Genomic DNA, 13,005 nt, shown 5'->3' on the forward strand with positions numbered 1-13,005 from the left:
GTTTATAAGCAGGGGCATTTAGGAGGAAAAAAAAAGAACCCAAACATTTTTTTAAGCAGAGGCCCTAGAGAACAAAATGGTGGGTTTTGCAAGGTTTTATGTCACACAATATTTGTGTGGCAGTTTTTCAAATTTTTTGGGGGAAATACAATGTAATGAGTTTTAATGTGCAAAAACACAATATAATACCTATAGTTTAGTAAAATCTAAAAGATGATGATGTTACGCCATGTAAATAGATACCAAACATGTCACACAAATTGCGAACGCCCCATGGAACAGCGCCAAACTATGGTGCTTACTCTCCATAGGCAACACTTTAAAAGCCTCTACAGGTTACCAGTTTAGAATTACACAAGAAGTGTGGTGCTACAATTATTGGTCTCGCTACAACGCTCTCGTCGATACCGCACGTGTGGTTCGAACGCCGTTAACATATGCATGTATGATATGCGCATCCATTCGCCTTTGCACGTGAGCACAGGGGGACAGGAGCTTTTTTTACATTTAAAAAAAAAAAATAACACTTTTTATTTTTGATCATCTTTATTAGTATCACAAGGAATGATAAACATACCTTTTGAGAGCATCGGTTGCAACAGGTCCTCTTTATGGAGAGGCCTCCAAAACAGCCGATCAGACTGATTGGCCACCAGCCAGTACACACAAAGCCATAACTGACAAATTACTAGTTACTTCCGGTCTCTTAGACCATAATGATGATCGGGGACATTGATCATCTCTAAAGGTCAGCCAGTTTAAACACCGGCTGAAATCCCAGGTTCCCCGGTGGGACGGCGAGCCCGGGAAAGCAGCGGAAGGGGAGCCGCTGGATCACCTTTACAAAAAAGCCTATCCTGCCAAAAAAAAAAAAAAAAAAAAAGTTTGCAGGTATCATCCCAGGAATAACCACTGCAAAAGGTTGCAGGCATCATCCTGGAATAACCACTGCAACTCAAGGACATCTAGGAAAGTCCTTGGGTGGCAAATGGTCTCTTTAGGAAAGCAGAGGGACTGGCAGGAACACCAGGGATTTCACACAAAGGAAGCACTACAAAGAAGGATACTTTTTTTTTTTTTTTTTTCTTTAATACAAGTACATGGTACAGAAGGCACATAGGGTACCACTACCTGACCGCCCCATAGAAAATATACTGCTACAGGATGGCCCTCCTGTGCAGAATCACATAAATATACACATGTGATTCTGTACTTGCACCTAGGGGGCGCACACGCACGGCTTCTGCTGCAATTACTCACAACAGAAGCCGATCTGTGGGTGCCAAGCAATGGATGTCCACTGGCACCCACTGATCATCGGGCAGACACGCAGAACAGATATCTATAGAATAATATTTTTAGGACTATATATATTGGCCCTAAAATTAAAAGGATATCTTTTTTTTTTTTTTAAATTATAGGATAGGTTTTATAGCAGAATGTAAAAAATAGTTTTTTTCAAAATGGTCAGTCTTTTTGTTCATAGCGCCAAAAAAAACAAAAAAAAAAAAACAAAAAAACAAAAAAAAAAAAAACAAAAAAGAAAAAAAAACACCCACAGTGGTAATCAAATACCACCAAAAGAAAACCATTTGTAGGGAAAAAAAATGACAAATATTTGGGTACAGCATTGCATGACCATGCAATTGTCAGTTAACCACTTGCTGACTGCCCACCGCAGATGTACTGTGACAGGTCAGCTCTATTGTGCAGAATGATGTTGTGCAATAGACACTGGGGGCATGCGCTGATTGGACAGAGGGGGAGCCAATCAGCAGGTCTGGCGTACTCTATGACCACCGGCCACCCGTGATAGTTCGAGCAAGGCAGAATGGCGATCTGCCTATGTAAACAAGGCAGTTTGCAGTTCTGACAGGGAAGACGAAGATCTTGTGTTCCAGCTAAGCAGACACACAGATCTCGGTCTTCATCCAGTCAGTCAGACAATCCCCCACAGTGTTAGCAAGCACCCCCTATTGATACACTTAACCCTTTAATCGCCCCTGATATTAAACCTTTCCCTAACAGTGTAAGTTTCCGAATTGACGCAGTCCTGGAAAAAAAACAAAAAAAAAAAAAAAAAAAACAAAAACAAAAAAAAACGCTGATCACAGCCATTACTAATAACAAAAAAAAAAAAAAAAAGTCATAAAAATATCCCATAGTTTGTAGACGCGATAACTTTTGCGCAAACCAATAAAAAAACCACTTATTGGGATTTTTTACATTTCTTTTTATTGGATGTGCTTTATAGCAGAAAGTAAAAAATAGTTTTTTTCTTCAAAATTATTGCTCGGTTTATAGCGCAAAAAATGAAAACCGTTGAGGTGATCAAATACCACCAAAAGAAAGCTCTATTTATGGGGAAAAAAATTACATTAAAATTAATTGGATACAGCGTCGTACGCCCACGCAATTGCCAGTTAAAATAATGTAGTGCCATATCGCAAAACAGAGCAGAGGGTAAATCTTCAGGAGGTCAAGTGGCTAAACCCAAAAACAAACAAAAAAAAAAAACTTATTGCAGCTTACCAGTGTTTTGATGTGGTGGCTGGATTTGTTTTTTTTTTTCCATCCCTCCTCCCTCTATTTTCACCTGATGATCTGGTCAGTAACACTCCCAGCCTTAGGGTGCCTACACACTGGATGAAGGTGCAACTGAGATACCTCTGGACAACACTTCGGCTTAAATTGGTTCAAAAGGTTTCAAGTTTTCGAAATGAATGCATTCTCTGCATTAAAAAGGTAAAAACCTTTTGTAAGGAGGATCTACCCAGCCCCGCCCCCCCCCCCCCCCCCACCTCAATACTTAGCTGCTGATGTCAATCGAATCCTGTGAAGAGGGAGAGGAGGCAGAATATAGCCATGCTGTCTTTGTCTATGGACATAAGCAGGACTCGGGATTAAGCCTGTACGAGTGTCCCCATAGAAAGTTGTTATCTATAGGGGTACACACAGCAGAGGAAGAACCATGAGCTGCTCTTTGCAAAACGAGAGAGAGAGCGAGAGCGAGATCTAGATCTATAGATTTATATATTATCTGACATCACTTAAATACCACTTTAAAGTAATCAGTTGTTTATTCCAGCTTACCTGTAACCTACTGTATTGGAGTTAGAGCTTGAAGTTAAATCCATTACTACAGACTTTCCTGGTGATGCAGTCTGGTTAACTGTAGTTTGCTGTATTTGATATGCAAGAAAATTTTTATTAAATACCGGCCAGTGAAGCAAAAATATTTCAGATATGACAAAATAATAGCTGCATTTATTCTTCATTTTCTCCACGCGACATTCTTTTGTTGCTACGGTATATTACATGCCCATATTTTAATTCATCTTCTATTTTTTCATAAAAAATTGATGAACTTTGGACTTGGGCCTCATGTACACTGCTGCTAGTAAACGGACGCTTAGAAACAGTTGGGAGTTTTTCAACTGCCCCTGAACTCTCCTCCATATTATCTAATCTGTCCATGTACACAGGGTTGTTTACAGTAATTTCTAGGCAGTTGATTTTAGAGGCATTTTTTTGGAACGCAAAAAAATGCGTTCAGAAGCTTACGGGCACTTCAATCGCCAAACGCTTCTAAACGCAAATGCCGCTAAACGTGGCATGTAAACGCGGCAAAACGTACGTTTTATAAAACGTGGGTTACCATCTGTCAAGTTAAATCATACAGGAGAGGTTGTAAAAACGTCCCATGTACATGAAGCCTTACTTGTAAAAGTCCATATCTTACAATACAGGATAGAACACAAGCTATATATATTCATAGATCCTGGTTTAAAGGCTGCTACCTTCAGGCGAGTGATCACAGGCAAAGCTTTGCTGAACATGCTAACAGGGTGTACCCCATAACTCTGCCCCACTCATTGAAACCTACTTTTTTTTTTAAGCAAGGGAGGGAGGAGGGAGGAGGGAGGAGGGAGGAGGGAGGAGGAGAGAGTGGCATGTGTCCACCAAGATATAAAATTTACAAGTGAAAATACCTCTAACAGAGCAAACAGAACTGTGCCAACAGGCCTGACAAAGGGTCAATGGACCCAATTCAGAGTGCCACTGTAAGAACATTGCAGTCAAAATCTACATTACAGAAGCTTGGACATCTACGGTAGCACTTGGGAGAAAGTATGGACCGCATACAAGTTGGCAGCCTTGCAACGTTAGGCAACAGGGGCTCGATGTCAGAATGCCCAAGAAATACCCAGTGATCTACTGGAGTGGGCATGTAAGTGCTGGAGGCGTTTTATTCCTTATATCAGTGTGTCTCAACCTTTGAAATTATGCAATCTCAAGGCACCCTATTCTAAAATGTAAAATACTCACAAACCTAAACGTTTTACATATCGCAGCAACAGCCACACGCACTGTAGGACACCCAACATTAGAAGCGATTTATACTTCCAGAGCAAATACACCTTGGCACACTGGAATTAACTAGTATTCCAAGGTTTCTCTTCTCCCCAGTTTCTCTCCCTCACTCAGCTAATTTAATGAACTTTTGCCACAGTTCCCTTGCACCTGGTTTTCCCCAGTTAGGGTATGGAAATTCAAGCAAGGGTGTATGTATGTGCCATTGTTTCAGTGAGTGTGCCGTTACCACGCGCATGCGCGGCACTGACGTCATCGAAGTTCCGGCCAATCACAGCGCCAGAGCCGCGATACCCGGAAGTAACCCCCGGGAGGTATGTTGGCCGCCGGAGCCGGGTACGGGCACCGCAGTGAGGGCTTCAATCTCAGGTGATTATTACATAATGAGCTAGTATGCTATGCTATGTCTGCCAGGTGATACTTAAAAAAAAAAAAAAAAAAAAAAAAAAAACTGGGTTTACAACCACTTTAAACTTGTGTTCCATGTAACACATAAATTCACAAGATATCCACAGGGCTATATCTACCATGAAGCATTTGTCGGTTAGTGGGGTCGATTTACTAAAACCGGAGTGTGTAAAATCTGGTGCAGCTGTGCATGGTAGCCAATCAGCTTCTAACAGCAGCTTGTTTAAATTAAGCTTTGACAATAAAACCTGGAAGCCAATTGGTTTCTATACAGAACTGCACCAGATTTTGCACTCAGTTTTAGTAAATCAACCCCAGTGTGTAACAGATTTGGGGCAGCGGTGCTCAGTCCAACACATGGCAGGGCTGATGCTATGTGTTCAGCCTATTGTTCTCCAGAGCCCCCTCCACTCAAGTGGCAGTGCAGTTTTAAAACAATGCCGATTCTTTAGCAGGTTTCAGTTTACTGCTGGAAACGGGTCAATTTCATAGGCTTGCATTCCCGCTACAGAGTGCTTCATAGTAGCACAGTGCAAAACATTGCTTTTTACATGTTTAAAGGGAAAGTGCTCTAACTTCTACTCTTTAGTAAATCAACTCAAATGTCATTTAGAATTTATCACAAACTTGTGAAAATGTTGAAGTCATACTCATTTGGGCAAAAGTAACTTGTTTGCTTTACTCCACCTATCCTAGCAATGTGTATACTTGCCTTTACTCCCCAGCAACATAAATCTACTTTATTAACTAACCTGCCATAAATCATCCATTACTTTCAGATTTAGAAAGCACAGGACTCACTCCATGTCAGCACCTTTTGCACAGGAGTCCATAGCACTTTGTAAGCTTCCACTGATGACTTTGCTTACAGAACACTTTCCTTTCTAGCAGCTAAAGAGAAAGTATGTGCCTTTGTGGAGGCCTGTATTAAGGTGAACCTGATGCTTTGCACTGCATAGCCAAAGTAAAGTTTTCAGGAAAGTGCCTTTTCTATCTACAACCTGGATCTAGATGTACATTTTTCATCTAGAAAAAGGTCTGGTGGCCTCTGATTAATTATTTAGTCACATGCAAAGCCACACACACCACTTTATTAGGTATCGGGTTGGACCCCCTTTTGCCTTCAGAACTATCTTAGTTCTTCATGGCATAGATTCAACAAGGTGTTGGAAACCTTCTCTAGAGATTTTGGTCCATATTGACATGATATTTGCAGCAACTGCGTGAGTCTGTGTCGGCTGCACACATTCATGATGCAAATCTCCTTCCACCACATCCCAAAAGGTGCTCTATTGGATTGGCACCAAATGACTGTGGAGGCCATTGGAGTATTGTGAACTTATTGTCATGTTTGAGAAACCAGTTTGAGATGATTTGAGCTTTGTGACATGGTGCATGATCCTGCTGGAACTAGCCATCATAAGATGGGTACACTGTAGTCATAAAGGGATGGACATGGTCAGCAACAATATTCAGGTAGGCCGTGGCATTTTAACAATGCTCAATTGGTTCTAAAGGGCCCAAAGTGTGCCACGAAAATATCACCCACACCATTACACCACCACCAGCCTGAACCGTTGATACAAGGCAGGATGGATCCATGCCATCATGTTTTTTTTCTTTACATCAATCTTTTAATTGTCCAATTTTGGTGAGCCTGTGCGAATTGTAGCCTCAGTTTCCGGTGCTTAGCTGACAGGAGTGGCACCCGGGGTGGTTTTCTGCTGCTGTAACCCATCTGCTTCAAAGTTCAATGTGTTGTGCGTTGAGAGATGGTATTCTGCATACCTTAGTTGTAATGAGTGGTTATTTGAGTTACTGTTGCCTATCTCTAACCAGTCTGCCCATTCTCCTGACATCAAGGCATTTTTGTCCACACAACTGCCACTCACTGGATATTTTCTCTTTTTCGGACCATTCTCTGTAAACCCTAGAGATGGTGTGTGCGTGAAAATCCCAGTAGATTAGCAGTTTTTGAAATGCTCAGACCAACCCATCTAGTAGTAACAACCATGCCACGTTCAAAGTCACTTAAAACCCATTTTTTTCCCCATTCTGATGCTCGGTTTGAACTTCAGCAAGTCTAGATGTCTAAATGCATTGAGTTACTGCCATGTGATTGGCTGATTAGCAATTTGGGTTACCAAGCAATTGAACAGGTATACCTAATAAAGTGGCCGGTAGATAGATCGATCACATTCAGCCGCTAAGAGAACCACAATTTACATGTTTTTAGAGCAGAGTGAGAAGCACAGCAAACACCAGTTTTTCTATAAGTAATCAGATGCTGCACGCAACAAAGAAAAGTCATAAAGAATAATTTCAGAGATATGCATTACCTCAGGTCTCCTCTTAAGGTCTTCTTTAGCAGCTCCAAAGCGTTTTGTCAGCCGTGTGATTTTCGCCTAAAAAAATTATATATTATATATATATATATATATATATATATATATATATATATATATATATATATATATATATATATATATATATATATATATATATATATATATCTCGTTATCAAGTCTGGAAATACTGATCTGAAAGAAGAACGGTACACACACAAAATCTATGTGCACTATTCTAATGCAGGTTAGAAAATTGGCTTTTTGTGCCTTAAAAAGTTGACCAGAAAATAGACAAAAAAACCCTTACTTGTTACCAGACATTAGTATTAAACATTATATATTACCTGTATGGAATGCAGAACATTCTCATGTTTTTTGCATTCAATTTTTTCCACTCGTGTTTTCAAGTCTGCTATTGCTTTATCAAAGTCTGCACATTGCAAGGCACTTAGTTTTTCCTCAAACATCCTCTGAATCACCTACAGATAAAATGAGTGTTATTGCAGTACTTTTCACAAACATGCAATATATTTGCAGATTTCTAAGCATGTTCTTAACTGGCTTTCTAAGCAGCACAGAGTGATTTTGAATTGTTTGAGTATATTCCAGTACTGTATCCACAATCAGCCTCTCACCTTGTACAAACACAGCAACAGAACGGGGTATTAAAAGATCATTGCATTTACTTTTAATTGCATTATGGCTGGCCTAATCTGTTAATTTCCATTACAAGGAGAGGCAGGGCAATTGGCAGGTTATATTAGATGGCTAGGAAGGAAGGTATTTTTTGGGGCATCTCACCGAAAATGAAAAGGGCACTGAATTTCTGTCACGGAAAGGCTCTCCTCAGTGCCATCCATTAATTGTTGCTAAAGGCAACACTGTTTTTCGTCTCGATAGATTGGAGAGGGTATAGAACACCTGTTCTTTTTGCAATAGCAGTTGATCCAGAGCATAGTAAATGAGCAGGAGCTCTGCTGGCTTCAATCATCCAATCACATGCAAGCAAAAATACTGTTTTTTTAAATTTTCCTTACAGGTGATTGGGTATTCTTTGCAAAGTGAAGCTTTACCTAATTTACGAAGCTCTGGAGCAACTGCATTGCAGAGAGCAGTCTATTTGCCTTTAGTAAATCAACCCCCCATTTGTGCCGTTTACCACTTTCATTGAAAATCCTGGGTTTTGGTTTATCACCAGGAAAGTAATAGAGGGGACACTAGTTCTGATGACCCCAGTGATACACTGGGATTCCCTCACTTTGAAGAGATTTCCTCTAACTTCCTGCTTTGGCTATGTGACAGCAAGTGAAGGAAAATCTCCACTATGGGGGGCACAGATGGCAAAAAAAAAAAAAAACCCAGAAGAATGGGCGTTATACTCTCCATCTCCTGGTGGCAGATATGGGACCATCCTTTCAGACCTTAGAGCACAAAGTTTGGCACGCAATAATTCATATCGCCTCTCCCTTCTAGCAAACTGTTAAGATATCATTCATATATTCCCCGATTTAGATACTTCCAAACCCAAGATTATGGACTATGTGTGAGCAAATGCAACAGCATTTGTGTAAACATCTGGAGGAATGCATGTATTCATATATTTCCTTCACAAACAAATCAGCCCTTTGTATTAAGCTACCTTTTGCTGAGGTTTATCCCATGTCCAGATTGCTGCTCCATATTCATGCTAGATAGTACAGCTTTTGCTGAACATCAAATCTTACTGTGGTTTTGAGAGCTGCAGCTCAAGCTAGTGTTTATGCACCTTACTCCTTGTCCATTCACAGAGCACCTTGTATTTTGTGAACAGTTCACAGACTAAAGGCTGTTCTGTGAATGAACAATGGGGGATTCATACAACACCAGAATGACGGAACAGTGAAAGCTGTGAACAGCAGCAATCTGGAGGTGGAATAAATCTCAGTAGGTCAAATAAAAGCATTTCCAGCAACCTGGGAAGCACAAGTGTAGCGTCCAGCACTGCTATGAGAATCCTGTCAAAATCTATGACAGTATGAAAAACACAGTGGTTGAAGGCTGCACCAAGCAGTACTCATGCTTAGGGCTGCATGCGTTCAGGGACATATTACCCGAACACAGCAATTTGCATTCCGGGCACATATCCCTAAAACGCATAAGGCTCTAAGTGGGACCACAGCTCGGTACAGCATACAGCCACATATTTAAAACAGTTTTGGCTGCACCTGTGTGTGCAAGTAGCTTAAATGAGTTACAACTTTTATAGCTGGTGCTTTTACTAGAAGAAATAAATAAAATAAAAAAAAGCACTGCTAATCTGACTTGCTTTCAGTAAATTTACAAGTCTGGATGATTGACAGCCTCAGCTCGGTTTCTGTGTGCAGGGGGTGTCTCTTCCCTCCAATCAGCTCAAAGCTCTCCTCACTGAGCTCTGCGGAGTAACTTCAGCTTTCCGTCCCCTTTTTTCTGACAGCTGACAAGTAGGGATGGGCGAATGGTTCAGCCCGAGCATAAGTTCGGAGCCGAACTTTGGTTGTTCAGATGTTCTGCAGAACACTGAACAATATGCAGTGTTCGGGGCAAATTCAAAAGCTGCCGGAACACCGTTAAAGTCTATGGGACATTAACAGGAAAAAAAAATCAAAAAAGTGTTCATTTTAAAGGCTTATATGCAAGTTATTGTCATAAAAAAAAGTGTTTGAGGACCCCGGTCCTGCCCCAGGAGACATGTATCAATGCAAAAAAAAAAAAAGTTTTAAAGACGGCTGTTTTTTCGGGAGCAGTGATTTTAATAATGCTTAAAGTGAAACAATAAAAGTGAAATATTCCTTTAAATTTCGTACCGGGAGGGTGTCTATAGTATGCCTGTAAAGTGGCGCATTTTCCCATGTTTAGAACAGTCCCTGCACAAAATGGGGGACAAGGATCCCATCCCCACAACACTTGCCTGGTGGTTGTGGGGGTCTGCGGGCGGAGGGGGCTTATCGGAATCTGGAAGCCCCCTTTAACAAGGGGACACCCAGATCCCGGCCTCCCCCCGTGTGAAATGGTAACGGGGTACAATTGTCCCCCTACCACTTCACAAAAAAAGTGTCAAAATGGTACAAAACACAAGACACAGCTTGGGACAAGTTCTTTATTTAAAAATAAAAATGTCCCACGAAGTCCATTCATCTTCTCTTGCTCCGCCGACTGACTAAGGGCGGGGCCATTTGGTGATGTTCCCGGGTGACCTGGGGAAGTTCCTGTGCTCAGAGGGGAGGTGTCACCCGGGAACTTCACCGTGTGCCCCGCCTCAGTTTATACATATAAGAACTGTCAAAGCGAAGACGCGTCATACGGCGGTTGCCTCCCATGGGAGGCGGGTCGGTCGTGGCGTTATTTTTCGGTCCGTCGCGGAGCGAGAGAAGATAAATGGACTTCGTGGACATTTTTATTTTTATATTTTTTAATAAAGGACTTGTCCCAAGCTGTGTCTTGTCTTTTGTACCATTTTGACACTTTTTGTAAAATGGTAGGGGTACATTTGTACCCAGTTACCATTTCACACGGGGGGGGGGGGGGGGGGGGGGGGGGTTGGGGGAGGCTGGGGTTCTGGGGATCCCCTTGTTAAAGGAGGCTTCCAGATTCCGATAAGCCCCCTGCCCGCAGGACCCCCACAACCACCGGGCAAGGAATGTGGTGATGAGGCCCTTGTCCCCACATTCGGTTCGGGGGGACAAGGCTCAGGGTTCCCCTTAATATTCATACCAGACCCAAAAAGGCCTGGTAATGGACTGGGGGGATCCCATGCCATTTTTTCAATGGCTTTTATCTGTATTGCGGGGACAGACAATTCATTATAGCCGCGAGTACTTTTAAATGACTTTTTTCCCTTAGAAATGTCATTTTGTGCAGGGACTGTTCTAAACACGGGAAAAATGAGCCACTTTACAGGCATACTATAGACAACCCCCAGGTACAAAGTTTTAAGAATATTTCACTTTTATGGTTTCACTTTAAGCATTATTAAAATCACTGCTCCCTGAAAAAAAACGGCCGTCTTTAAAACTTTTTTTGCATGATACATGTCCCCTGGGGCAGGACCCAGGTCTCCACTTATGACAAGAACTTGCATACAGGCCTTTAAAATTAGCACTTTTGATTATTCATGTTCGTGTCTCATAGACTTTAACACTGTCCGTGTGTTCTGACGAATTTTTTGCCTGTTCGGTATGTTCTGGTGCAAACCAAACCGGGGGTGTTCGGCCCATCCCTACTGACAAGCTTTATAAATTCTGCATTTTAGCTGGATGTAGAGAAGAAAAGACTGGTGACACACAGGTACAACTTATGTAGAATTTGTTTCATCTTTGTGCATCACCTGAGGATAGATAGCCACTTCACTGAGTATATGTAAGGGTTTACAATCAATTTAATCTGAAAGAGATCTTTACCATTTGAATAAAACACTAAGATCCCCCTTAACACAGGCACCCTCTTGCTCCACAGAACAATCTTCTGCTGAGTCGGATCAGAACAGAAACTAGGTCACAGAGGTGACACCTGTGCAGTTTATGATTTTCACAAGATGAATAAAAACAAGGAACCCACGTAATCTCTATAGGTTGCAGGTATAGGCAATGTGCATCCACCTACATACTTATTGCATTCAGTCTGACAAACATGAAACAGAACCAGATGTTGAAGGATATATCTGGAAGCACATCCAGCCACCCATAGGGATATGCTGTAGTCCAATTTTGATATGTTAAGTCACAGGCCAAAAATTGAATACTGTAACGCTCACGCATGAGGGCTTAAAACGCTAGGATAACCATGTTTACCATTTTTGTAACAATCCAAACTTCATACCTTTTGCAACTTCTGATTGAGATCATCACTGCAGTTATTTTAACTTTAAGTTCTGCTTCATATTCTTCACCTTCAAAACGCCTACGCTTGGAGCTTTGGCCATCCATGTCTTCAGACTTTGACCGCTTTCGTTGGGGTGCTTCACCTAGCCACAAAATCCAACCATTAATATGTACAGTTCTGCTTGTATTTATAAGAAAAAAAAAAAAAAAAAAAAACCACACACAGCACCATTATATCTAAACAAAATCTACTTTAATAAGAAAACACAACCATCCATGAATTGTTATAATATTTTACATGATACAGCCATCTGGACAAAAAAATACATCTACAACTATCACCTTAGCAGGAACCAAATAAATTTATAACTATGTATATAGACAGAGGTTGTACAAAAAACTTGATCTACGTTCGACTTCTGTAAAACCACCCTGTCGGATTTTTCCCAGTCAATCAAAGCTGCTGGCTATAACTTCCAAAGCTGATCAGTGTATTCTGACGGTGGGGATGTCTCCAGGCTGTCAAAATACAACAGCTCAGCAGAGGATTTCCCCCATCCACTTAGTGTGTTGATGGGGGAAATAGAGTCAGATTTTTCATTCAACCCGCTGTTTAACGAAAAAAATAAATAAATAAATAAATAAAACTGACTAATCTATGGTTGCATAAAGCAGGCCATAGATCAAGATACGATTCTTTGATTCCACCAAGGGTGGAAAGAAGAAAATCACTTGATTCCACCATCACATTCAGTGCCTCCCTCTGAGTCTGCGTTATTTGATTCTGCCAGCTAAGGCGTGAAAATGCCTGATGTTATTAGACTCATGACCATAGATATTAATGGATTAGACAGTAGATACATTTTAATATTTAATTTTCTGGTATACCTTATGGATATCCATATACGTTTGAAATTTATTAAGTGGCTTGGGGGGTGCAAATTTTTGAGACCCTTAACAATAGCAGTCTCATTGGTTCTGCTCAAATAATGCATTACAATTTACCTAAACTCATTCGATTTTAGTCGACTAAAATAGGA

At 41.1% G+C, this 13,005-nt stretch overlaps 1 protein-coding gene across 1 annotated transcript in view; it reads right to left on the minus strand.

Moving 5' to 3' along the window:
* Positions 1–13,005, minus strand: part of ATF7IP (activating transcription factor 7 interacting protein) — a 192,471-nt gene that overhangs the window by 68,785 nt on the left and 110,681 nt on the right. The window contains 5 exon segments of the mRNA XM_073592710.1: positions 3,094–3,182; positions 7,122–7,187; positions 7,475–7,609; positions 11,964–11,990; positions 11,993–12,108. Coding sequence (XP_073448811.1) covers positions 3,094–3,182; positions 7,122–7,187; positions 7,475–7,609; positions 11,964–11,990; positions 11,993–12,108 — 433 coding nt within the window.

Source organism: Aquarana catesbeiana, linkage group LG07, assembly GCF_042186555.1.
Source record: "Aquarana catesbeiana isolate 2022-GZ linkage group LG07, ASM4218655v1, whole genome shotgun sequence".
NCBI lineage: Eukaryota > Metazoa > Chordata > Amphibia > Anura > Ranidae > Aquarana > Aquarana catesbeiana.